The following is a 25,010-nucleotide window of genomic DNA, read 5'->3' on the forward strand; positions in this document are numbered from 1 at the left end:
TTATATTTTTGTTTTTTTTATGTATAATAAATATTTTAAATATTATTATATGACATAAAAAATAATTAATATTTGTATGCATTTTTTATTTTTTAATGAAAAAATAAAATTCATTTTGGTCATGGTTTTGCATATATATTTATATATTACTTATGGATGATTAGCTATATTTTTGTTAGGATATTATAATTTTTTTGTACTTCATGAAAATTTGGAACACTCTTCGGCGTCGTTTATGATCATATTTTTTACTGTTTCTTGAAACAATTTTTTAGTATAAAAATTAAAATTTTTGTACTAAAAAGATATTTTAAGAATTAGTAAAAAAAATCGTCGCAAATGAAACTTTAGTCTTCATTTGGGATGACTTTTTTAATGCTTTCTAAAGCAGCTTTCTAACACAAAAATTTCTAGTTGATGAAATTTTTTTATGCTAGAAAGTTGTTTTTGACATTATTGAAAAAACCGTCTCAAATAAAATCTTAGCCTTCGTTTGAGCCAGCTGTTTAACTGTTTCTTAAAACAGCTTTCTATTGTAAAAATTAAAATTTTTCTACTAAAACGTTGCTTTAAGAAGTAGTAAGAAAGTCATCCTAAATGAAGCCTTGAAACCTTAGGCTTCGTTTGTGATGGCTTTCTTACTACTTCTTAAAGCAGCTTTAATTTTTTTTTTTAAACTAAGAAAGCTGCTTTAAAAAGTAGTAAGAAAGCCGTTGCTTTAATTTATTTACGTTTAACAATGGGTTGACTTCACTATAACGATGCAATTTATTTCTTATGGTTGACTCAATGCTTTGGTTTAGAGATGCCATATTTGGATCTGGTGGTCATGTGGTGAACCGTGTTGGTTGGTTTATCAGGAGTAGTGGTGTTGTTGTTTGTGTTGGTAGGTTGTGTGACTGTGAAAGGGAGCTGGGTCTGTGAGGGTTCTGGGCAAATTTGGTGGTTGGTCGGAGGAGTGACCATGGGTTTTGTGGTGCGGGATGTACAGGAGGTAGGAATTAGGAGTAGTGGTGATGTGTTGGTATTAGGTGGTGTATGGTGTGAGATGTTTTCTGAGATAATTGAGGTGTAGGGAAAGACATTTTCTTTAAAAATGACGTGTCGAGATATTTGAGTTTTCTTGGTTTGGAGGTTGTAGCACTTATACCCTTTATGATTCGGTGAGTAGCCAATGAACAGGCAGTCGGAGGAGCGGGGAGAAAATTTGCTGGTAGTGTAGGGTTGAAGCCAGGGATAGCAAAGACACCCGAAAGTGCGGAGATGTGTGTAGTTGGGTATCTTGTTGTATAGCTTTTGGTAAGGGGATTGTTGTTTTAGAGAGGTGGAGGGGAGCCGGTTTATTAGGTAGTTTGCTGTAGCAGTTGCTTCGGCCCAAAACAGATTTGGGAGAGCTGCAGCATGAAGAAGCGTTCGGGTGAGATCGAGCAAGTGACGATGCTTCCTTTCTGCTAACCCATTTTGTTCCGGAGTGTGAGGGCAGCTTCGTTGATGTATGATGCCGTTGGTTTGGAGAAACGTTTGAAAAACGGTGCTGATGAATTCGCCACCTCCATCTGAACGAAAGATCTTAGGTGTGGTAGAAAATTGTGTGCGAATAAGACTGCAGAAAACTTGAAATTTCAAAAATGTTTCATGTTTTGAATGCATAAAATAGATCCAAGAAAAATGAGTATAATCGTCAATGAAAATCACGTAATAACGGAAACCATCTAAAGAAATTTGTTGCGCTGGTCCCCACACATCCGAGTGTATTAATTCGAACGGTGTGGTGGATTCGGTGATTCTTTTATTAAAGGGAAGTTTGTGACTTTTAGCCACAGTACATGATTTGCAAAAAGAAGAAAAATTGAGATTCTTGCATTCCGGTATAAGGCGAGCAATTGTAGGAAGAAGTTTGTTGTTTGGATGTCCGAGACGAGCGTGCCAGGTTTGAGATGTATCTGTGTTTGCTTGTAGAGCTACGTGTTGCTTCTCCGGTGCCTGTTGTATGTGATAGAGTCCTTTATGAAGGTGACCACGAAGTAGAAGATGATTGTCCAGAGAATCCTTAATTTCAAAACCGTTAGTGTTGAAAGTAATAGAAATAGAGTTATCAGAAATTAGTTTTGAGACGGAAAGAAGATTATGTGTGAGAGAAGGAACGTGTAATATATTACGTAACCGGAGCTTACGGGGAGTGTCCGGTAACGACAGGATTCCTTGACCAGAATTCTGTATAGGCAAGGTGGAGCCGTTGGCAATGGACACTGATTCTTGGCAGGAGTATGGATACGACTGTTGAAGCTGATTCATGTTTGGCGTGAGATGCGTTGTGGCCCCTGTATCAAGAACCCAGTCTTGATTCCCGTAAGGAGAGGGTTGTGCTAACAGAGCTTTGGGTGCGGGGGCTGGAGCGTATTTTTGAGTGTATATATGCCAGCAATTCAGTGCACTATGCCCTGTTTTTCCACAAATTTGGCATGTGGGACACTGATTTTGAGGTGAAACCAGAGTGGTGCTTTGAGTGGCTGAAGGCAGCATAGGGAATTGAGTGTTCTTGTTTCGGTTCGTGCGTCGCTGTGGGCGCCCTCTGGATTGATTTGAGGAGGTGGTGTAGAGAGCAGTTGCGGAAGAAGTGGATTGATCTTTCTGAATTTCTTGATTGACATGAATCTCCTCGCTACAAAGTAGAGAATAGAGATTGTCAAGATCTGCGGGAAGTGGGGATGTGCGAACAGTCGTCTTGAAGGAATTATAGGTGGACGGTAGGCCTTTTAGGATGTATAGCACGATATCTTCTGGATCAATCTTGGAACCTGCGGCGGCGATGTTGTCAACTATGTTCTTGACCTGAGACAGGTATTGCTGCATAGTGAGATTATTCATTTGGAGATTATGAAGTTCGTTCTTGAGTTGAAGAACGCGAGAGCGGCTGGAGGGCTGTAGCCGGCATTCAAGAACAAGCCAGATTTCGTTCGTCGTTGTGGCGGTGATGACATAGGGAAGTATCAACGGCGAAATGATTGAGAATAATGCAGATATCAAGTTGCTATCGATTAGTCTCCAGCGTGCTGATTCTGGAGAGGTTTCGTCAGGCGGCATTGGGTGGGTACCCGTGAGATGCCCTGCGTAGCCATTCGCGGTGAATTGCTGGAGAATCTGGATGCGCCAGATAGCGTAGTTGTCCGCGGTGAGCGGATGGGGAAGAAGGTTCTTGATGTTGGAGACCAAGAACTTTAGTGGCGCCGGGATGCAAACGTCCGTAGGATCGTTGGCCCGGTTGGAGGAAGAGGAGGGAGGGAGGGAGGAAGTAGAACTTTGATCCCCCATTAGAGGCTCTGTGATACCATGAGAAGGTAATTGAGAGAGAGAGAGGGAAGAAGACGAGCTTCAGGAGCGAAACAGAGGAAAGGAAATGTAGTATATTATTCAATTAGAAATGTTACAGTGAGTCTTTAAATAGACTCAGGTATAGGTAATTAAGTAAATACATGGTGCAGGTAATTAAGTAAATACATGGAGATAATTCATTCGCTGACAAAAACATCATATCAAGGTCACTCGTCCAAGCTTAACAACTCAAAATCCTCATCCATATAAAATCAGTTAGGTAAAAAAAATATGGAAATTCTAGTATATAAGATTTAAAAATAAAAAAATTATGTATATATATATATATATATATATATTTCTTTTTGAGCCTCAAATGGTCAAGGCCTCGTGCGTTCCCCTTAGAATTCAAACGGCTTCATCACCAAGAAAGCAAACTTTTTGATAGCTACCCTGCAATTATTTTCGTTGCAAATTTACACCATTGATGACGCCAATGAAGCGTTCCACTATTTTCTTGCTCGTGGTTGGAAACCTAAAAAGACTTTCTTCCCTCTTCGATTTTTTTTTTCTTCAAAATATAATTTCTAAATTGAAAAGTCTACCTGACTTCCATTGTATTTATAGTGAAAGCTACCATCTTCTTGGGGACATCAATGTTGGAGTCGGATTATTCTCCGGAGTTGGGAGGTATGCAGAAAAGATCCTCCTTTCTGTTGCAATCCTTCTTCTTCTTCTTCTTTAATGGCTTTCTTTCTAGGTTTAGGGTTTGGGGTCTCCATGAGTTTAATTGGTTTTGGTTTGTGGGTTGGTATGCGCCATTGCTAGGTTGTTTGTTTGATCCTTTGATTGTATCAAGCTTTTATGAATAGGAAGTAGGAACATTAATGGCGAGGGGCTTTTAAAAAGGTCAATGCGGTATAAGACAAATAGTAACCACTGATTCTGAATGGATGAAAATGTGATTACTTTATGCTCAGTTCATCTGATCTCGGCCTTGTTGTGTTAGTGTCAATTGAAAAGTTAAATTTTTACAATTTACTATGAATTTTATGGACTTTTTTCTGCTAGCAAAAGGTCTGACAATAGATTTCTTACAGTTAATGCACTCTAGCAGACAGATTTTGAAAAACTTTTTCTATAGAGGAAGATGAAGCAATTAAAGGTGGAAGGCCTTGGATTTCAAATATAGAGTTCTTCACATGCCTTATTGATGATCAAATTGCATATGAAGCTATTATTTCTGATTAAAACTCTGAAGTATCTTAATCAGTAGTTCTTTCTATGTTGTCAGTAAGGGCATCTCCAACCAAAAATCCAATTTTTCACTCCAAAATGCAATGAAATTTAAAAATGCTATGATTCATCTCCAATCGAACTCCATTTTGTGCGCTTCTGCGAAGATAACCGTCTTTCTCCTCTTTCGTGTGTTTCTTCGACAAATCCGGTTGAAACAAAAAAATCACGTAGCTGAACAATGCAACGCTAATATTAGCGTCGCACTGTTCACCCTCCACCGATTAGCGATTTTTTTGCCATTCGAATGGAGCAAATCAGTTACGCCTTACAGTAATTTGGAGTTCGGCTGAAGATGTCCCGGTATAAATCTAATTATCAGCAGCATAAAATAAATGAAATTGTTAATTCAATTATCTTTTGCAGGAAGGTCACTTGATTGCTAACTCACGAATCCAAATAAATCTTCTGGGATCAAATCGTGTACATTGAAAAGAAAGGCCAAGATGACATTCAGTTCATACAAGTATAAAAGAAGCAGCGTTGGTATTAAGCTGGTAACTGTTGGTTCCAGCAAGGTGGTTCCTGAAAGTTTATTAGGCTTAACCAATTCAGAGCAGCAAAATGTTATTGGCAAGCCTGGCATTTCATCAAACTATTCGAACTTGGAATCTACTTGTGCTGATACTACAAGAAATGATATATGCCTTCCTGACTTGGTTTCTCCTCATCCTATTGGCGAGATGCATTCTGCAGCTGTTAAGCTACAGAAAGTGTACAAGAGTTACAGGATTAGAAGAAATTTGGCAGACTGTGCTGTTGTTGTTGAGGAATTGTGGTATGTTCTTCTGTTCAAAATATAAACTTTCATTTTTCTTGTTCTAGCCTTAAGCATCAACTTACCATACATTTTTTATTATTGAAGGTGGAAGGCCTTGGATTTTGCATCTCTTAAGCACAGCTCGATATCATTCTTCCATGATAACAAGACAGAAACGGCGGTTTCACGGTGGGCGAGAGCACGAACGAGAGCTGCGAAGGTAGTTTCTTTGGCACAATCCTTGCTAAATTATTTATAAAGTAGTCCATTTACAATAATGTGGTGCATTTTACTTATTGTAGGTCCTGTTATGAATGGAATTGTTCATTCTTGTAATCCTTGCAGGTTGGTAAGGGGCTGTCAAAAAGTGATAAGGCTCAAAAACTAGCATTGCAGCACTGGCTTGAAGCTGTAAGTTCTGCTGTTTATCTTACCTCATCACCCACATTTATGTTTTATTTCTACAGATTATAGCTACATATAAATGATTCAGATCAGCAGAGCAAGTCATAAATTTGCTTAAATGAGATGTTTTTATTGCTTAAACTTATTTTTAAGGTGGAAGATCTGATTTAGTAAATGACAGAAATTTCATATTTATTACACCAACCAAGCCTAATTTTTTCTTCTTACTATGTGCAGATTGATCCACGTCATAGATATGGGCATAATTTGCATCTCTACTATGATGTTTGGTTTGAAAGTGAGAGCACACAGCCATTTTTCTACTGGTAAGATTTTGTTGCTATGACATTTATCTTACTTTGAAAAGTGAAAATATCTTATATATCCATCTCATTATTTAATTGTTAATGAAGGCTCGACGTAGGAGATGGTAAACAAGTAAATCTTGAAAAATGCCCAAGAAGCACTCTTCAGCAGCAGTGCATAAAATATCTAGGACTGGTATGTTTTTATTGTTTTACTATGTAAATTTAGGCTTTGATTGAGACGGTTTTTTTACTGCTTTTTAAAGCAGATTTTTAATACAAAAATTAAAAATTTTGTACTAGAAAGCTGCTTTAAGAAGCAATAAAAAAACCGTCCCGAACGAAGCCTTAGTGTAAATAAAAAAATAAGAAGTGTTCATGTGGATAAGATTATTTATTTGGTAACGCAGAGAGAGAGGGAGGCATATGAAGTGATCATCAATGATGGCAAACTTGTCTATAAACAAACCAAATCACCTGTGCACACTTCTGATGGAGCTAAGTGGATATTTGTTCTGAGCACGAACAAAGCTTTATATGTGGGTCAGGTATATACTAGATTTTATTATGAAGTATAACTTCAACATTATAATTATGTGATTGTCTTGATATCTCTGATGCTGACCTCTTACTTGTAATGTGTTCTATGAACAGAAGAAAAAGGGTAAATTTCAGCACTCAAGCTTTCTATCTGGGGGAGCGATAACAGCTGCTGGAACTCTAGTTGTGGAGGATGGGTTTCTAAAGGTATGAACAAAGTAGCAACTACTATCCTATTATTGAATTTTAGACTTCGTTTGGGACGGCTTTCTAATTGCTTCTTAAAGCATTTTTCTAGTAAAAAAATAAAAAAAATAAAAATTTTTGTACTAGAAAACTGTTTTAAGAAGCATTACGAAAGCTGCCTCAAACAAAGCCTTAGTTATGTTAATTTTTATACTAATAGCGGTTATCTGATGCTGAAGGCAATCAGGCCATACAGTGGCCATTACCTCCCAACAGAAGAAAATTTCAAGGAGTTCATCAACTACCTAGAGTGTAATAATGCTGATCTCACCAATGTTAAGGTTCGTTAGTCTTCAATTCATTAATCTTCTGTACTGTTTCTTAAAGACTGATCATACTACATTCCTGTTTATATATGTGTCTTTCTAATCAGCTTTCTATGAACATTAATGCAGAGATATTCAATAGATGATGATGAATGTCCTTCATCGTTTAAGAAATCAAAGAGCGTGGCGGCGGCGTTGGAAGGGAATCTTGAAGAAAATTCAGTAAAAAAAGATCAAATTTTACCTGCTCGTGAACTGATCGATGCCGAGGATGTTGAAGAGGATGTAACTGAGACCCAGAAGGCTGAATTTGACATAGAAAACAATGTTGGAAAACATCCATTGATTGAATTCATTAAGCCTGTTTCTCAGAAATGGACCACTGGGCTCGGCCCTCGCATCGGCTGTGTTCGGGACTATCCTTCTGATCTCCAATGCAAGGCACTAGAGAAAGTTAACCTTTCACCCAAGGTCTCTATTCCTCCTAGTTGGAGTAAGGATCCAATTCCCTCTCCCAGGCCAAGTCCTAATGTGAGAGTTTCTCCAAAGCTGGCTTTTATGGGAGTTCCAAGTCCTAAAACTGCAATTCGCACTTGCAAAACCAGAGAAGAGAGAATCTGAATGCATTTAAATGCTGAAGCAACACAAGGAAGCAATATGGATGAGGATCATTTTGCTTCCATCTTGACATTAGAAGCTTTGTTTTTAATAATTTAGATATGTACATTGAGATAGGCCTAATTCATTCTTCCATTTCTAATCCTCCTTGCTGTTTTTATCCAAGAAGGACAATAATATGTAGTTATTGTATTGATTTTATAGATAGAGAGGATTTCTCTGCTGTGAATAAGATAGACATAAATGCCAAAGTTGTTTTTATTCAAAATAAAGTGATTATTTATTTATTTATTTGGCTTGTGTTTTTTATTTATACATTTTTTTTTCCAAAAAAGATATTTCATTAAACAAAGAAAATAGTACAATATATGCCCAAACACAAGAGAATCCATAAAAAAGAAAAAGACAGTTATAGTACATAACCGTAATCGTCAGGCCAGACAACTTGAGCAAGACAACGAAAGGAGAATCCGAAAAATAAATGAACTCAGACAGCCACCTAGTCGCCAGGCAAGAGCCATCCAGTAAGTAAAAAGAGGCAATCATAGCACAAAATTCACCCAGGTTGCAACCAAGCCATGGCGGACCGAGGGGCAAGCATGAAAACTACATCATCATTGTCCATAACAAAGCTAAAATAAAAAAGAAGTCATTTCTTTGTGGATTTACGAGCTTTACGTTTACTACGCCTAAAGCTAGGCTCAGCACCAGCAATTTTGAGGATACTTAAATCCGAGTCACCCTCAAACTCAAAGAAACCTTCATCATCATCATAGGAATTGTGAACATGTAACCAGTCGCCCTACAACACCTCACTATCCCTCTTTAGGTGAGATTGCAAATCATCCTTGGAAATAACAGATATAGGAACATTAAAATACGGCTTATGTTGTGAAATTACTTATTAAGCTTTGTTGAACTTTTTCCTTTGATGTTTTGGGATTGCTCTCTTATTTTATGGAGAAGTTGATGCTCCTTTGTGTGATCATGTTTAAAAATCCAAGTTATGATATAATAATAATAATAATAATAAGTTAGCTTAAATCAATATAGTTATCTCCGTTTCATAAAGAAAAAAAAAATTTTTTTTGTTTATAGTCAAAATGAGTATCTTAATAAGAAGAATCTAACGAACTCAAGATCACTCAATTTTGATGTCACTAACGAGCTAATTAAATGCATGAGACATGGTATATCATCGAAAATATCAATAAAGACTACGTGATAATTTTTTTTAAAATTTTAACAAAAATGATCAAAATATCATTTCAAAAGATTATAAATAACCTTTATTTTTCATGTTAACATAATCTAAACCAAAAGAAGGCTCATAAATTTGAACAATTTTAGAGCTTTGTACGATGATCGGTGTCGACGTTCTTCTGAGATACCGCGGCTCGGTACCGCTAACATGGTGCATTATGGTTGGTCTCCAGACAAGTGTTCTGTGTCCGACATCTGCACAGAATAATTTCTCTAATCGATCGATAATGGCAATGATCCAAGGCTTTGCTTCTACTCCTACTTCTATATCAAAATTTTGATTGGGAGCTCAAGCACTCAATTATGAGGACTCTAATTTAGAATTTATATATATAATATATAAATTTATGATTTTATTCACTTAAAATTTATAAAAAATCAATAAATTTTCATGTAGATAATCACTAATAACATTAATGTACTATATGCTATTTTGATTTTTTTTAATATTCATTTAATAACAATTGAAAAAATATATTTAGATCAAAATTTTATTTTACTAGTTATTATTTATGCTACACAAATTGACATAGGTATTTCTATTTTTGACAAGTGTGATCCACTCATCATTTTCTGCGCAACTAAGAATAAAACTAGTTAAACCAACAAAAAATATTGAGGAGCAATGGAAAAGAAAAATTTGTGCAGATCTCTCTATATAAATCATATTATTTATACTTTTGGATCTTGGAGCATTTGCGACGGTATAGAAATATAAAGTTTAATGTCTTAGCATTGTACGAAGATCCAACACACACACACAAAAAGAGAGGATGCGTCATTCACTAGAGACACCGAGATTTTTACATGGAAAACCCCTGAAAAAGGGGGGAAAACCACGGGGCCTAGCCCAGTTTGAATGAATCCACTAGTATTGCAGTTGCTTACAAATGTGGCCCTTCATTAGGGGAAGGTCTTAGCTTGATGTGCATCTTATAAAGTACATTACATGATGAGAATACAAAGAATCACTGTTAATGTGTTTGTTTGGTCTGAAGGAATGTAGTCGATGGGTGACGTAAGTCGGAAGGGCCGTAGTCGGTGGGCGACGGAGGTCGGAAGGACTGTAGTCGGTGGGCGACGTAAGTCCGAAGGACCTTAGTCGGCAGGCGACGGAGGTAGGAAGGACCGTAGTTGGCAGGCGACGGAGGTCAGAAGGACCGTAGTCGTGGGGCAACAGAGGCCGGAAGGACTTTAGTTGGTGGGTGATGTAAGTCAGAAGGACTGTAGTCGGCGGGCAACAGAGGTCGGAAGGACTGTAGTCGGTGGACGACGTAAGTCAGAAGGTCAGTTATATGTAGACGAAGGTCAGAAAGACGGCGTTAGGTAGAAATCCAACAATGTGCAGAAATCCAGCATCAAATAGATGCCCGGCGAAAGTCTGACAACAGGCAGAAAATCGACGTCGGGTAAAACTTGGCGACGAGTGGAGGTCCGGCATCGGGTAGAAGTCCGACGTCAGTTGGCGGCCGAGGAGAACTCCGACGCTAGATGGTACTTCGGCAGAACTCCAGAGTTACTTGGAGACCGGACAGAATTCCGACGTTACTTGGATGTCGGGCAAAATTACGACGTCACTTAGAAGTCGAGCAGAATTCTGGCGTCATTTGGAAGTCGGGCAGAATTTCGGTTTCACTTGGAAGTCGGGCAGAATTCTGGTGTCCCGTGGAAGTCGGGCAGGATCTCGGCGGTGGTCGAGGAGGAGTTTCTTCCCTTCTATCCTTCTTTTCTTCTCTTCTCCTTCTTCTCTTCTTCTTCTTGCTTGGGTCCCCTCTCAATAGAAATGAGGGGTCTATTTATAGATTTTTGGAGTGCCATGACCCGTAAATAGGTGAGAGATCAGGGGTAAATGGGAAGTGGTTGGATGGGCGGCCGATATTGAATCTCTTGATCATGTACCGTTCATCAAACATTTGAAGGTCTTAATGATGTCAAAATTTGGCGAACTTGGGCTCGTTGGATTCGTCTCGTCAAGCCACTCGATTCAACTATAACCAGGTTATGTTTGGAAATGGTTTGGAAATCCAAATTACGGATTGAACATTCCAAATGTGCTGCGGGCCTTCGATTCGGACCCATTTGGGCTCGGATTGAGCTGAATTTGGTGTAGTTGGGTTTGTTTTTCTGAGACGATCAGTTCGACTGTTAGTTTTAGCTGAAATCGGAGTTCAGATGATCCCATATTTAATTTTTGAAGTTATCAACTTGATTTTTGCCTCAAGATTCGTGTCCGATCAAGATAATTTTTTGATAACATATCAATACTCAATTAAAAAAATTATTTGATTAAGCATGAATCTCAATGCATATTATAGGTGAAAAATTCAACAAAAATCTCGTGAATACAACTCCTACGCTTCAAGACTCTTCTAACTTCCATCATAGAACAATCCTGCACATTTTATGCTGAAATCGGAGTTCAGATGATCCCATATTTAATTTTTGAAGTTTCCCACTTGATTTTTGCCTCAAGATTCATGTCTGATCAAGATAATTTTTTGATAACATATCAATACTCATTTAAAAAATTTATTTGATTAAGCATGAATCTCAATGCATATTATAGGTGAAAAATTCAACAAAAATCTCGTGAATACAACTCCTACGCTTCAAGACTCTTCTAACTTCCATCATAGAACAATCCTGCACATTTTATATCTACTATGGCTTTGTTTGGGACGACCTTCTTACTGCTTCTTAAAGTAGTTTTTAGAAAAAAAAAATTAAAACAAAAAATTTTTGTACTTGAAAGCTATTTGAGAAAGAAATAAGAAAGTTGTTCCAAATGAAGCCTATATTGTAACAATGCTTTTCCTAATACCCAAAAAAAGGCCATTTATAACTTATGATATTCATTATTGAAATTATTTCAACAAAGTCAAGCCTCTTAAATTTTCCCTTTTAAAATTTTCTCATTAAAACTTTTGTGTCCCTTACAACTTTCTTTTATTTATATGCGAATGAATACTCGCAAAGATATTAAATAATTTCTTCCTCCTTGTTATATTCTAGCACACAATAATTGTTATGGGTTTGAATTTAATTATATATAATATAGAATATTTGTAGCGATAAAGTAGGAAAAATTGTGAATCTTGGCGTCATACGAGTATCCAGCTCACAAACAGAAATAAAAAAAAAACACCAGAATTTTTATGTGAAAAATCCTGGAAAAGGGAAAAATCACATGGCCATTCCGAGTCAAAATGATTCAATTATTATTTGAATATGTTACAAAGATTGACTCGTCTCAAAACTTGAGGACAATAATGAAATTACAATAGTTTGGAGAGCTTGGCAGAAGTCTGTTGTCGATTGATGGCCGGGAAAAAGTCCAATCTTGATTGGTGGCCAGGCAGAAGTCCAGCAACAGCTAGTGATTCGACGGTGGTTTGTCACAAGTCGGTGGTCCTACAATGATGGTCGAGAGTCTGGTGGTATGAGAATTCTAATTTTCTTCCTTGCTTTCTTGGGTCCCGTCATTGAAGAATGCAGGGTCTATTTATAAATTTTTGGGAGTGTCATGACCATTAAATATGGAGAAGATCAAGGACATATTGAGAGTGTTCTGAATTGACGACCAATATCAACTCCCTTAATTAAGGACCAAGAATGTGAGGGCCTGCGGCAACGGGGCGGGCGCGCTCGACTGCGCGGCAGACCCGAATCCGACCCGCTTTTCGAACAGGACAACCCGCACCCCAAAAATTTTGATTCAGGTTCGTGTCGGGTTTCCATGTCATATCCATTTTTGACAGCCCTGGTGATATTTTTGAAATAATTTAAAGATTTTAGTGTTAAATAAATAAATATTTAAATGTTATATTTATAAATAAAAAAGTTTTTTCGATATGTATGTAATATGTATATATATATTTTTTTTGCCCAGGAAGAAATTATTCTGTGCGCATCCAGATGAAAAAAATTATCTGAATATGTAAGTGCGCACACTCTATATACATTTATGTATTATATATTAAATTAGTTGACGCACTATATATACATAATTTGCAAACTCATAATTCAAACGATTCTTCTAACCATAATGCCGCACACAATAATTTCTCTGTGAGAAGTGGTTGCCCATCGAATCTGTGATGCGTTTAAACAACTTCATAATATAATAGACTGAATCAATAAATTTACTTAATTCAATCCTAATTGTCGTCAAGATCGAAATTTGACTGCTCTACCTCGAACTAGGGGCAGCAATCACCAGTCACCACTACCGAAGTCCTCAACTTTCTCTCCCTAGATCTGTCATCTTCTTCTCCGAGCTGCGAACCAATGGGTGCCTCAAAGAAGTGGATGAAGTTGCTCATTGGCCTAAAGAATCTGGAAAAAGATGAAGTCGTAAGTAGTTGATCCTTCTATATGAACATGCTACTCTATTTTATCTTTTTGTTCTGATCTTTATGCTTGAACTGATTTTGAAACAGAAGAGGGGCGGTGAAACTAACATGATTAAGAACAGCAAGTGGAAAATGCCATGGAGGAGCTCAAATAGAAATCGTCATCCGTCGACTTCAGAAGCTTATGATGCTTCATCAGTGGCAGCCGAAGCTTTCACCTCAGCAGCGCCGGTGGCGGCGGCCGTGGTCCGAGCGCCATTAAAGGATTTAAGGAAAGACTGGGCTGCAATCAGGATACAGAGAGCATATCGTGGAATCCTGGTGCGAAATCTTTTCCATCTCTGGTTTCGTTTTTTAAAAAGCTTTCATTTTTATGTTAGCAAAAAAAAAAGCCTTTCTTGGTTGTTGGAAGTTTAGGCAAGAAGAGCATTGAGAGCGCTGAAAGGGATTGTGAGGCTTCAGGCCTTCGTGAGAGTTCATCAAGTGAGAAAGCGGGCTGCGGTGACCTTCAGATGTATGCAGGCTCTTATTCGAGTTCAGGAGTTGGTTCGGGCGCGGCGGTCGAGATTGTCCGCTGAACGGAATGGTGTGAAGAAGATAATTGAGAACCAGCGAAGTGACAGGGATCCATTAAAAGCGGCAGAGGTAATCTTGCACTCATGGTGTTTGATTAAATGCTGAGAAGAGGATGTTAATAATGTTGGTCGAAATATCATCTTTGTTGTTTTTAAATGGATTAATAGTGATAGTTTTTAAATCTAGATTGTTATATGATTATATCTACATTATTCAACGCAGCAAGCTCTTTCTTGCAGAAATTTCTAAGTTATTTCGAGGAGACTGAAAATAAGGCCATTCTACTACGAGCAAACTTGTTTCTAAACAAAAGTTTTAAGGATCTGTTTCTTTCAGGCTTAAAGGATGCTTTGTTTTGTTTGGGACGCTTTTTTAGTACTTCTTAAACAGCTTTTTATTAATTTTTTTTTTATTAAAAACCTACTTTAAGAAGTAAAGAAGGAAGAAAGCCATTCCAAACGAAGCCTTAAACTCATAAACCCGCTAAGTAGTTTTTCACAGCCATTCATTTAAATTCAGAACTTTGAACACTTATATTGTTGATGCTTCTTGAGACTGTTGAACAAGTTTCTGTCTTCTCCTGTTCATTACAGGAAGGCTGGTGTGATAGCCAATGCACACTAGCACAAATCAAGGCAAAGTTGCAGATGAGAGAAGATGGTGCAATCAAGAGGGAAAGGGCCATTGCTTACTCTATAGAACAACAAGTCTCCTTCTTCACCAAATCATCTTCTCTTCACAGTAACCTTCTACCAATCCATGCTCTGTTTAGCTAAGAACTATTCCTTTTTTCTGTCAGCAATGGAGATCAAACTCAAACGTGAGGTCTGATCCATCTCTTACCTCCCTAAAACGACATGATTTTGAGAAGAGAAATGGAAACTGGAGCTGGTTAGAGGCATCTAAGTTTGAATGTAGAAACTGTGAAGCTAGTTCTGTTAATATCAGAAAGAACTATGTCACAACAAGAGTTTCTGCGAAAGCTCGACCTGCTTCATCGCCAAGCTCTGAGGTTCATTGTGGTGACACTTCTCCTTCTTCTTCTGTATACTTTACAACACCAATCTCTGCTGCGAGTCTATTCACGTTAGAAAGAACAGAAGATAACAGAAGTAGAAAGCCAAGTTACATGAATTTGACTGAATCAGCCAAGGCAAAGCTAAAGAACTGCTTGAAGTGTGAAACTGGTGAGGAAAATGGAGAAAGAATATTGTTTGTGTGAAGAGTGACTGAATTGCTTCTGTGCTTTGGCTTCCTTATTGGCAATCTAGGGAGAGTTTTCTGTTTGCCGAGCTGTAATCCTAGCTTTGTCATCAATGGCACATAATTTATTACATGATAAATTGGATTAAGAGTCTGTCTGAGGAGGAGAGATTATTCTGTGTGGACACCAGACGGGAGAACTGTCCAGTTACGTTGGGTACCGAGCTTGATATTGAGCGGTACCGAGCCCGATACATTTGAAAAGTGATGTGACGCATTTTTATTGATCTTCGGATCATATTCGGACTCCACACCTAATAATTTGCCCTGTCCTATCCTGAGATATTTATAGTTTTTTATAAAGATGGTTATAAAGTTGTTGAAAAATAACTTTTTTTGAAAGTTATTGTAAATAACAACTTAATAGCACAAAATTTTTAAAAGTAGCAAAAAAATAGTAATCAAATAAAAATTATGATTGTGGTCTGAAAAGTAAAGTAGTAAAAAACTTGTTCCAAACAAAGCCTAAGGTTTCATTTGGAATAGCTATTTTGCTGCTTTATAAAACGGTTTTCTAGTGAAAATTTTATAATTTATGAAAGAAGCTTAAGTCTAGCTAACGGTGAGGTGCTTTTGATTACATAATCTTCTATTTGTTTTTCCACCAATAAGCAACAGTATATAAATAAAATCAAAACGGACCAAAAATATTATAAATTATAGGTTCAGATGAAGATTTTTCATTCTCAAACTCACCTCTTAATGGCTTGGAGCTTAACCCCATGCTTGAAATTAACAACTATGCCAAACTGAAATTGCAAAGGGGACTCCATCTTAGAAGAATGTCTGAAAATATAATTTCTATAAAGATGGATTACTGTGAGTTTGATCTCTTGTAAGGAAAACTTTTGACCTATGCAAGCCCTCGGGCCGAGCCCGAAAGGTATGTGAGCATGAGGATGTCTCATCTTCTCTTCTTCACCGGTCGGGTCAAACCTCTCGGGCCGAAAAAGATGCGGGTCTGGAAAGTGTTTCGGGTCCATGGCTAGCACTCCTGGTGCTAGCCACACCCATGTCCCCTACAAGATAAAATTAAGAAAATTTTATAAAAATAATATTGATATTTTATGCATATCTAAAGTAAATATTTATATTTTATGTCACAATAGATATCAAAATTAGAATAAATTTAAATTAGATTTAATATATTATATTTATCTGAAAATAAATACAAGAAATTTAATTTTTACTTGCCTTAGGTAGAAGATAGCCTCCAATGTCAACCTGCTGGTTTGTCTCTCTTGCAATCAGCGGCGACACTGTGTAAAGTCTCATAGCCTCTTTAACCACCTGAATATAATAAAAGAAGGTAAATATATTTACAAGAAAAAGTATTTAGCTAAGTGTAGGGGTTTAAGTAAGTCAAGTCAACTCATAAGATGACTCTAGCTTAGCTCAATAAAATGCTCATTAGCTGAGCTCGACGAGCTAGCAAGTCAAACTTGAGCCAGCTTCAACCCGATTCGCTAGCTTGCAAGTCAGCACATTTTAAAAATATTAATATATTATTATAAAATACATTTAAAAGGGTTTAGAGCCATATAATATTTCTAACAAATCCGATAGGAGATGCTATCATAGAATAATCATTTGGATTTAATATTACTCATTTCTAATATTGACTATTATCTTATAAGACTAAAAACATTTTATATTGTTTATATAGATAAAGAAATAATCACCAGATCAAGATAAGGAAACATATGATGCAGATCATCAGCCGTTGGCAGAAGATCAGACGACCCGAATTCATCGATCTCTCTCAGAAGCTTCTTCTCAACCTCCTCATGCTTCGAAACCAAGTAGATGACACAAGAGAGAGTAAAGGAAGTGGTGGTGGAGCCAGCGAGGAGGTGCTCATAAGCAAGAGAGCTGATGTAGTCAGAGCTAATGAAGTCAAGTTTCCTTTTTGAATGTTCACCTTCCTGATCTTCTCTTTTACAAAGTATAGCAGACAAGAAGTTCTTTCTCCCTCTTTCCTTTTCCCTCTCCCTTTGTGTTACGATGGAGTCAAGTTTCTTACTGAGCTTCGAGTTTGTTCTCTCTATTTTGTAGTCTGCTGTCCAAGGGATCCTCTTCAGAACTTGCCTGAAATTACATTTATATATCTGTTGCATGTTAGAATATTCAAAGTGGTAGAGTGATGAAAATTTATTGTTTTAGTTTTTTACAAATAATTAATACACATAAAAGAAGATTGCATGATTTTTTTTTTTTTTTATCAATCTATTTTGCATTTTTTTATAATATTAGATTACATCTTCATTGGGAATCAAATCAAACACATCTTTTTCAATGCAAGGCACAAGACAATCGTTGAGCCAATCATCACCCATCCTACTACGCAATCGATGTTTGATAATTTTCATGGTTGAAAATGCTCTCTTCGCTGTAGCAGTAGCAACTGGTAAAGTTAATGCTAAGTCTGTAAACTAGAGGATACATGTCATTCTTCTTGAACTTAACAATCTGCTTTGCAAGATCAGCAATGCTTCTTAGAGAGGAGAACTCTTCACTAGTACGCATATCAATAATGTACGTTGATAATTGACTTTTAAGAGCAACAACCTCAATTATAGAAAAATCACTTGGATATAACTCTGCTAGACATATCAATTTCCTCTCATCATAAGATGAAAAGAATCACTTGGGTTTAAACATGACACATAAAGCACCTCGATCACAGAAGCATACATGCGCATAAAACTAATCAAAGAGTGAAAATGTGAACTCCAACGAGTATCACTAGATTTATACAAATTTGTCTCTTGATTCAAACCTTTGCCACTTATGAGATTGCCATTTTTAAGATGAAGAAGTACTTTATCATACTGAATACTTTTAAGAGCATCCGATCTCTTACAAGAAGCCCCGATAGTATTAATAATTCTAGAAGTGAACTCAAAAAGATGCTTTACTTGCTAATGATTCTTTTCCACTTCCACCAAACATAATTGGAGTTGATGAGCAAAATAGTGAACATAAAATGCTGGAGGATTATCTTTTAGAATTAGGGTCTTTAAACTATGAAATTCTCCTCGCATATTGGATGCCCCATCATAACCTTGACCACTCATCCTTTGTATGCTCAACGAGTGTTTGGCTAGAATGTCTTCAATGGTTGCCTTCAGTGTTACTACATTAGTGGATATGACATGTTTGATGCCTATAAATCTTTCAATCACTTGGCCCAACTTATCTACATATCTCACTGCAATAGCAACTTGTTCTTTCGTAGAAACATCACGGGATTCATTAATTATAAGTGAGAAGTATGAGTTACCAATATCTTTCATGATATATATTAAAGTTTGAGTTGATGCAGCAAAACATATTTCTTTTTGAACTTTTGGTGAAGTTAACTTCAGATTTGAGTTGGCATTTGCAGATGTCATTTCTTTAATTTCCACATTATGATCAATTAGAAAGTCAAATAGCTCTAAATAATTTCCTCGATTCTCTGAATTGGAAGACTCATCATGCCCACGAAATGATAATCCCTGGTGTAACAAAAATCTAACACTATCAATGGCTGCATGCAACATGATCCTATATTATTTTTTGTTCTTGTTATCTTTGCTTAACCATAAAGCTGGAACACTTTGTTTTTAGTTCTTCATCAAGTCTTCACATTTTTGTCTAGCTTTATTATGTACACTATTGTGATCTTCAACGTGATATAATAATTTTTCTTTCTTCTTCCAATTTTTGAAACCTTCTCCAATAAATGAATCCCCACCACCTTTACCTTTAATAATTTGCTCTTGAGGTTTAAATAGATAGCAATAAAGACAAAAAATAGTGTCTTTCTGCAAACTGTACTCTAACCAATAAGAGTATTTATCAAACCAATTCGGATTGAACCTACGTGCAATATTTCCATATAAAGTTTGGGGAAATTGATGACTTCTCGGTTGATGGGGTCCCTTCAATATATATGATCTCCAAATCTTATCTCTATCATTTACATCATAACTCCAAATAGGAGGTCAGAGTCTTGGATATGCTGGGAGATTGTTAATGTCAATTTATATTCGCTCTTTCCTCTTTAAATAATGCTCCATTTTCCTAAATCCTAAAATAAAATTTATTACCAAAGAAGAGCGACTGTCAATCAAAATATTTACATCATAACAAATAATGAAATAACAAAATAACAATTCCAAAATTATTATCATGAGAATCTCTTTTAGCATTTCTAACACAAAACAACAATTCCAGAATTTTGTCTAAAAGTTTCAAGTTGCATTTAGACGTAAACGGACAACAATTCAAGTTGCATTTAGAAATAGCAAAACAACAATTCCTAAATTGAATCTATTAACAATAAGCAGACGTTGCTAGTTAGTTTTGTAAATTCCTATATTGCATCTGCTCATGTTATAGTTGCCAAAGGTTTTCTAAATGGCTGTTTTGCATAGGATCCATTATTTCTAGAGTATTTTCAATTATGTTTTGTAAATGGCTAATAAATTGAAATTCAAAACCAATAAATAACAAACAATAAAATAACAACAAATCAACCAAAAAATAACAAACAAAATAATCAAGCAATGTGTTCATAAATCAAAACAGACCTAGATCTCCTGATGCCGGAGGCCCTTGCGAGTTGCGATTCACGAACAAACGACGGACCTAATCCAATCTCCAGATTCCAGACAAACGAACGGACGGCGATTCACGAATGAACGAACGGCGATTCACGAATGGACGACCAACTTGGCGAATGGCGAAATCCAATCTCCAGATTCCAGACCCTCCTCTCACTACAGGAAAATCACTGATTTCCGGCGGCTTTCCGGCGGCTTTGAGACTTATTTCCAGCGGTTTTCCGGCGGTCACATTTCCGACGGCTTTTTAACGTTTCCGGCGACTTTTAAAAATTTAATAAAAAAAATAAATAAAATTTTAAACATTTAAATGATTTAACAAAAAATTATTAAAAGTTAAAATAACTATTAACTTAATTTTCATCTTAAAATTAATTAGTTAGTTATTTTTTATTTTTTATTTTAAATTAATTAGTTTTAATTTTTTTATAAATAATTTTTTTTTTATTTCTGTGGTGATATAGTTTAAATAATAAATATTTACAAGTTAAACGTATTTTCTTCTTCAGCAAAGCGGTCCGTCGTTTGAAATTCCACGTGAGGAACCGCTGTTCGAACCTCGCCTTGCACGCTGGAGCCCAGAGCGCGCGCGGGAATCTGGCTGCACGCCGCGGGAGCCGCTTGGGGGGAGCTGGCCGGAGCGTTGGAGCGGGGGTGGCTGCCGGAGCGCGGGAGCGGGGGTGGTTTTTTTCCCCCCCCCCCCCCCCCCCCCAACCAAGCAACAGTTCCGCCCTTGTAGATGTTGGATAAATAGTAAAGGGTGATGATAATGATTAGATTGTATTAGTCGGGTGTTGATGAAAGGATGATGTTTGTAAGAAGCATTAGGAGATCAATTAAGTTATCTATAATTCTATTAAAAAGAAAGTAAAATTAAATACATACTTGACCCTTATGAGTGGTAGGAAAGACTTAGCAAAGTAGCATATTAAAGGCTAGTTAAATATACGTGCTGGTCTATAGTGGTTGATATACTCATAGGGATCAAAAGTTCTATCATATAGATCAATGACATTTATTTTGAACCCAACTTAGAGGATTAATGGATGCTAGAGAATTGCCTCTGTCAAAGATGAAGTCTCTTGAAAACTATGATAATGAGTAAGTTGATTAATATCCCTACAAAAGAATTATTAGTCTTGAACTAGACATCAATGTTCAACTCTTACGATATCACTAGGGGCATTGTAAATGTGAGGTCAAATTAAATTTCTATGGATGCCAAGAGATTATGAGTTGGTTGGAGATCATGTGAAGAGTGATTTGAATTGATAGTATCATGAAGATTTGGATTTGGCTATGGTTGAGAAGTAACTTAAAAAGGAGCTTTAACAAAACAAAGTTGGCCCCCCTAGCTCTAACTTCTTTTAAGAATTGAAAGATTTGAGCTTATTGTTCCTCTATTCTATGAAGATAATCCTAAAAAATTTAGTATGGGTGACCTCAAATTGCATGATTATGACGCCCTTAAGTGAGTGATTGGTCCTTAGATTGATATATAAGTGTTAAATTAGGAAGTTCCATCATTGTTGGTATTATGTATGTTAATCAGTGGTTAGTGTTTGTTGTACATGTGCTTATAATATTTTTAACAAAGTGATGCCAAATTATTGCATGCTAGACCTTCATGGTTGTAGAGTGGGAATATTTAATATCTTAACTTTGTATGATGATCCAACATACCAAAATAAAAGAAGATTGCATGAGATACTAAAGTTTCTACGTGAAAAACTTGAAAAGAAAAAAAATTATAGGGTCTAACCCAGCTAAAATAATCCACTAAGTAAAATTACAAAGTTATGCTCTTTACCTAAATCGGAGAAGATAGGATTACGAAGTAGTGAACTTAAGCTTTTTTAATGTAATTGTAGTAAAACTTGTTGTAGAAGTGGTGGCGGGTGATGATAGCGATCATATGATGTTAGCCAAGTACTGGTGGTAAGATGATGATGGTTAAATTATGGTAGTTAGATGATAATAATCAAATGATGGTGGTTGGATAAGAACAAATTATTGATAGATTTTGAGTGACGTTAGTTAGACGACGATGATGATTGGATGACAAAAAATAAACTATTATGGTCGAGCAATACTGGTCAGATGAACGTGATTTGATTATGGTATAGCAATGGAAGCTGGGTAATGATAATCCGGTGAGGCGGTGATGATAATTAGATGATAGTAGTGATCATCAACTTTAAAATTATGGTAGAGCTCTGAAAAATTTTTAGTACTCTTGAAGCTCTTTCTAACCTCAAATCAATGTCACCTTAATAAGGAGAATGTGGGACAATTACAATTTTCTAAGAATGGAATTCTGATAAATCTAGATAATATCATAAAATATTGTATTAGGTGATTTGTGCTTATTCTTTTGATCATAAATCATTTTTTAGTATTCAAGTGTTTTAATAACCTTAGCTTGGGCTTGTTGGATTTGTCTCATTAAGTAGCAAATTGATTTGACTATAAGTAAACAAGAATTGTAGATCATTTGATTGTTTAATTGATGTTAGGAAATCTCCAACTACACTTGAACTTGATTTTCGCTCATTTGTAGTAAGATCATATCACAATTAGTCTCGATGAGTACGTTCAACTCATTGAGATATTCAATTTGATGATAAATTTGTTGAAATCAAAATTCAAATGATCCTTAATTAAATTCTGAAAGTTTCTAATTCAAAGATTGTGTCAAGATTCTCACTCAATAGGATGAGTTTTCCAATGATGTATCAATATCTAATTTTTAAATTTTTTTAAATTATATTATCTAAATTACATTAACAAGTAAATGAAAATTCTTGTTTTTTCACTTTAGATAAGCTAATACTAGTGATATTTTTTATGTCATTATAAATTAAACTATTATATAAGTTAATATAAAATACATAAAAATTCAATTGTATATATATCTAAATACATAATATTTATGTTTTAGATTTATATAACATCTTATTATCTAAAAAATTTTTAATAGAGCATGAAATTACCTACTACACATACATGTTCCTTCTAAATTTTACAATGTGTAGAAGATATTTTTTATGAATAATTATCTTCTTTTTTCCTGTAATAAGAGATGCCATTGATTTAGTTTGTTCATGCTTGGCTCATATTGGATTTAACAATTATTACCAAACAAACATAAATAATAATTTTCAATATCAAAACTTGAAAATAATTGATAAACCAAGTCAACAAAAAAAAGAAGAAGAAGAATTCATCATCCTCATCTTCTTTGAGTTCTATAATTTATTGATTATAACACTATCTGTTAGTACACTATATTAAAGGCAATTATATTTAAACTTCCTTACCTGAAAGGCTCCTGAAGGATTGGAATCAGCAGAGCTAGTATTATGGAGAAGGAACCAGAGAGATCCATTTTGAGTGAGGTAGTAGAGTATATGTGCTCTTTGATGAATTCCGAAACTTCGTTATTATTGTTGTTGTTGTTGTTATTATTATTATATGATGACGATTGGCTTCTAAGGAGGCCGAAGTCGAAACCAAAGGCGGCTTGGGCGATGACATCGGTGGCAAGCTTGAGCGAGAGGTCGGAGAAGATGATGTCATTGCCTTCTTCCTGAGATTTAGAGAGGAAAGAAGTTGCAGATTCTATGTAAGATTGCATGGTTGGGATGAGGCTGGCCAAGTGGGAAGGCTGGTAGAGGGAGATGATTGTGTTTCTCATTGCTGTCCACTTTGAATAATCCCTGCAACAAAAAGAGAAATTTGTTCACAACATTTAGGAAAATACATTTTCAATACAAGTTTTTAGTGTGAGGATATTGTGATTAGAATTTGATAACAATGAGTTTTGAATTTTTTGAATTTATTATTAAATGAGTGTAATATTTGAATGATCAATTAACTATTATATTGCAGGCTTTTCAATGCAAATCCAACAATTTAAAATCTTAGATCATACAATCTATTCTATTTACTTTGAGATTAGTGCAATCTATGAATAATTAAATAATTTTTACATTGCACTTATTCAAACTAAGGCTTCATTTGGGATGACTTTTTACTCATTTTTAAAGTAGTTTTTAGTACAAAATATTTAATTTTCATATTAAAAAGTTTTTTTAAGAAGCAATAAGAAAGCCGTCCTAAATGAAGCCTAAATATAAAATATTTAAAACTCATCATAATCAATTTTTTGTCAAGTTATTATTATTATTATTATTTAATATTCATGCTCGTAACAATATAAATAATTTATATATTTTAATTAATTTTTATAAATTTAATTTTAATGATGGATCAATTTGTCAACAGTTAATAAATGTTGACAAAAGGAGAAGCCAGCTTTGTTTTATTTTTTATCCTTCAAAATTAAAAGATAATTATTTATTAAATATTAACTTTATTAAATTAAGATGAATTGGATGCCTTTCTCATATGAATTATCTGTAATAAATTATTTTGTTAATATATATTAAATGTCATAGAGACAATATTTTTAGCACAAAAAATATTTAAAATTAAATATACATTTGGACAATTGTACTGTAAATATGATATGAACTTTGATCTAAGCAACAAAGAGTAATATTCTATTAGTCTAGTGGCAAGCTTTCTCTCTCACAATGACAAGCTTTTTTTATTTAAATGATTTTAGGGTTTAGGAATAATTTATAATTAATTAATTCTTATATTGCACTTATTCAAATTAAGGCTTCATTTGGGACGACTTTTTTGCTGCCTCTTAAATTAGTTTTTTAATTTAAAAAAATTAATTTTTGTATTAAAAAATTACTTTAAGAAGCAATAAAAAAGCCGTACAAAATAAATAATAAATCTAAAATATTTAAAACTCATCCAAAACAATTTTTTTGTCAAGATATTATTATTATTATTATTATTATTATTATTATTATTATTATTATTATTATTATTATTATTATTATTATTATTATTATTATTATTATTATTATTATTATTATTATTATTATTATTATTATTATTATTATTATTATTATTATTATTATTATTATTATTATTATTATTATTATTATTATTATTATTATTATTATTATTATTATTATTATTATTATTATTATTATTATTATTATTATTATTATTATTATTATTATTATTATTATTATTATTATTATTATTATTATTATTATTATTATTATTATTATTATTATTATTATTATTATTATTATTATTATTATTATTATTAT

General features: G+C 34.9%; 3 protein-coding genes across 3 annotated transcripts in view; 2 read left to right on the plus strand and 1 right to left on the minus strand.

Annotated features, from left to right (window-relative positions):
• Positions 1-4,416: 4,416 nt before the first annotated feature.
• Positions 4,417-7,987, plus strand: LOC110097406 (IQ domain-containing protein IQM1-like). The gene is made up of 11 exons (XM_020823772.2): positions 4,417-4,605; positions 4,975-5,001; positions 5,043-5,386; positions 5,474-5,588; positions 5,714-5,779; positions 6,011-6,099; positions 6,187-6,274; positions 6,489-6,626; positions 6,733-6,825; positions 7,044-7,145; positions 7,260-7,987. Exons 1-11 carry the CDS (start codon positions 4,597-4,599, stop codon positions 7,749-7,751), a joined length of 1,563 nt encoding a protein of 520 aa, XP_020679431.1. The 5' UTR covers positions 4,417-4,596; the 3' UTR covers positions 7,752-7,987.
• A 5,311-nt stretch (positions 7,988-13,298) lies between these two features.
• On the plus strand, positions 13,299-15,291 carry LOC110097407 (protein IQ-DOMAIN 14). The gene is made up of 5 exons (XM_020823774.2): positions 13,299-13,364; positions 13,451-13,684; positions 13,781-14,008; positions 14,533-14,646; positions 14,739-15,291. Exons 1-5 carry the CDS (start codon positions 13,299-13,301, stop codon positions 15,159-15,161), a joined length of 1,065 nt encoding a protein of 354 aa, XP_020679433.1. The 3' UTR covers positions 15,162-15,291.
• Positions 15,292-15,846: 555 nt separating this feature from the next.
• Positions 15,847-25,010, minus strand: part of LOC110097408 (cytochrome P450 711A1) — a 9,886-nt gene continuing 722 nt past the window's right edge. The window contains exons 3-6 of the mRNA XM_020823775.2: positions 23,133-23,531; positions 16,885-17,290; positions 16,397-16,492; positions 15,847-16,221 (exon numbers count right to left, since the gene is read on the minus strand). Coding sequence (XP_020679434.1) covers positions 15,895-16,221; positions 16,397-16,492; positions 16,885-17,290; positions 23,133-23,531 — 1,228 coding nt within the window. The 3' untranslated portion in view covers positions 15,847-15,894. The remainder of the gene's footprint in view (positions 16,222-16,396; positions 16,493-16,884; positions 17,291-23,132; positions 23,532-25,010) is intronic.

Source organism: Dendrobium catenatum, unplaced genomic scaffold (genome assembly GCF_001605985.2).
Source record: "Dendrobium catenatum unplaced genomic scaffold, ASM160598v2 fragScaff_scaffold_931, whole genome shotgun sequence".
In the NCBI taxonomy this organism is placed as follows: Eukaryota; Viridiplantae; Streptophyta; class Magnoliopsida; order Asparagales; family Orchidaceae; genus Dendrobium; species Dendrobium catenatum.

What these genes read in the sequence shown, in the direction of transcription:
- LOC110097406 (XM_020823772.2), top strand. An exon ending in CACGAACGAGAGCTGCGAAG is followed by an intron (nt 5,589 to 5,713) that starts GTAGTTTCTTTG and finishes TAATCCTTGCAG; the next exon opens with GTTGGTAAGGGGCTGTCAAA. An exon ending in CTGATCTCACCAATGTTAAG is followed by an intron (nt 7,146 to 7,259) that starts GTTCGTTAGTCT and finishes ACATTAATGCAG; the next exon opens with AGATATTCAATAGATGATGA.
- LOC110097407 (XM_020823774.2), top strand. Translation starts at nt 13,299, where the DNA reads ATGGGTGCCTCAAAGAAGTGGATGAAGTTGCTCATTGGCCTAAAGAAT. An exon ending in GAGCATATCGTGGAATCCTG is followed by an intron (nt 13,685 to 13,780) that starts GTGCGAAATCTT and finishes TTGGAAGTTTAG; the next exon opens with GCAAGAAGAGCATTGAGAGC. An exon ending in CTTACTCTATAGAACAACAA is followed by an intron (nt 14,647 to 14,738) that starts GTCTCCTTCTTC and finishes TTTTTCTGTCAG; the next exon opens with CAATGGAGATCAAACTCAAA.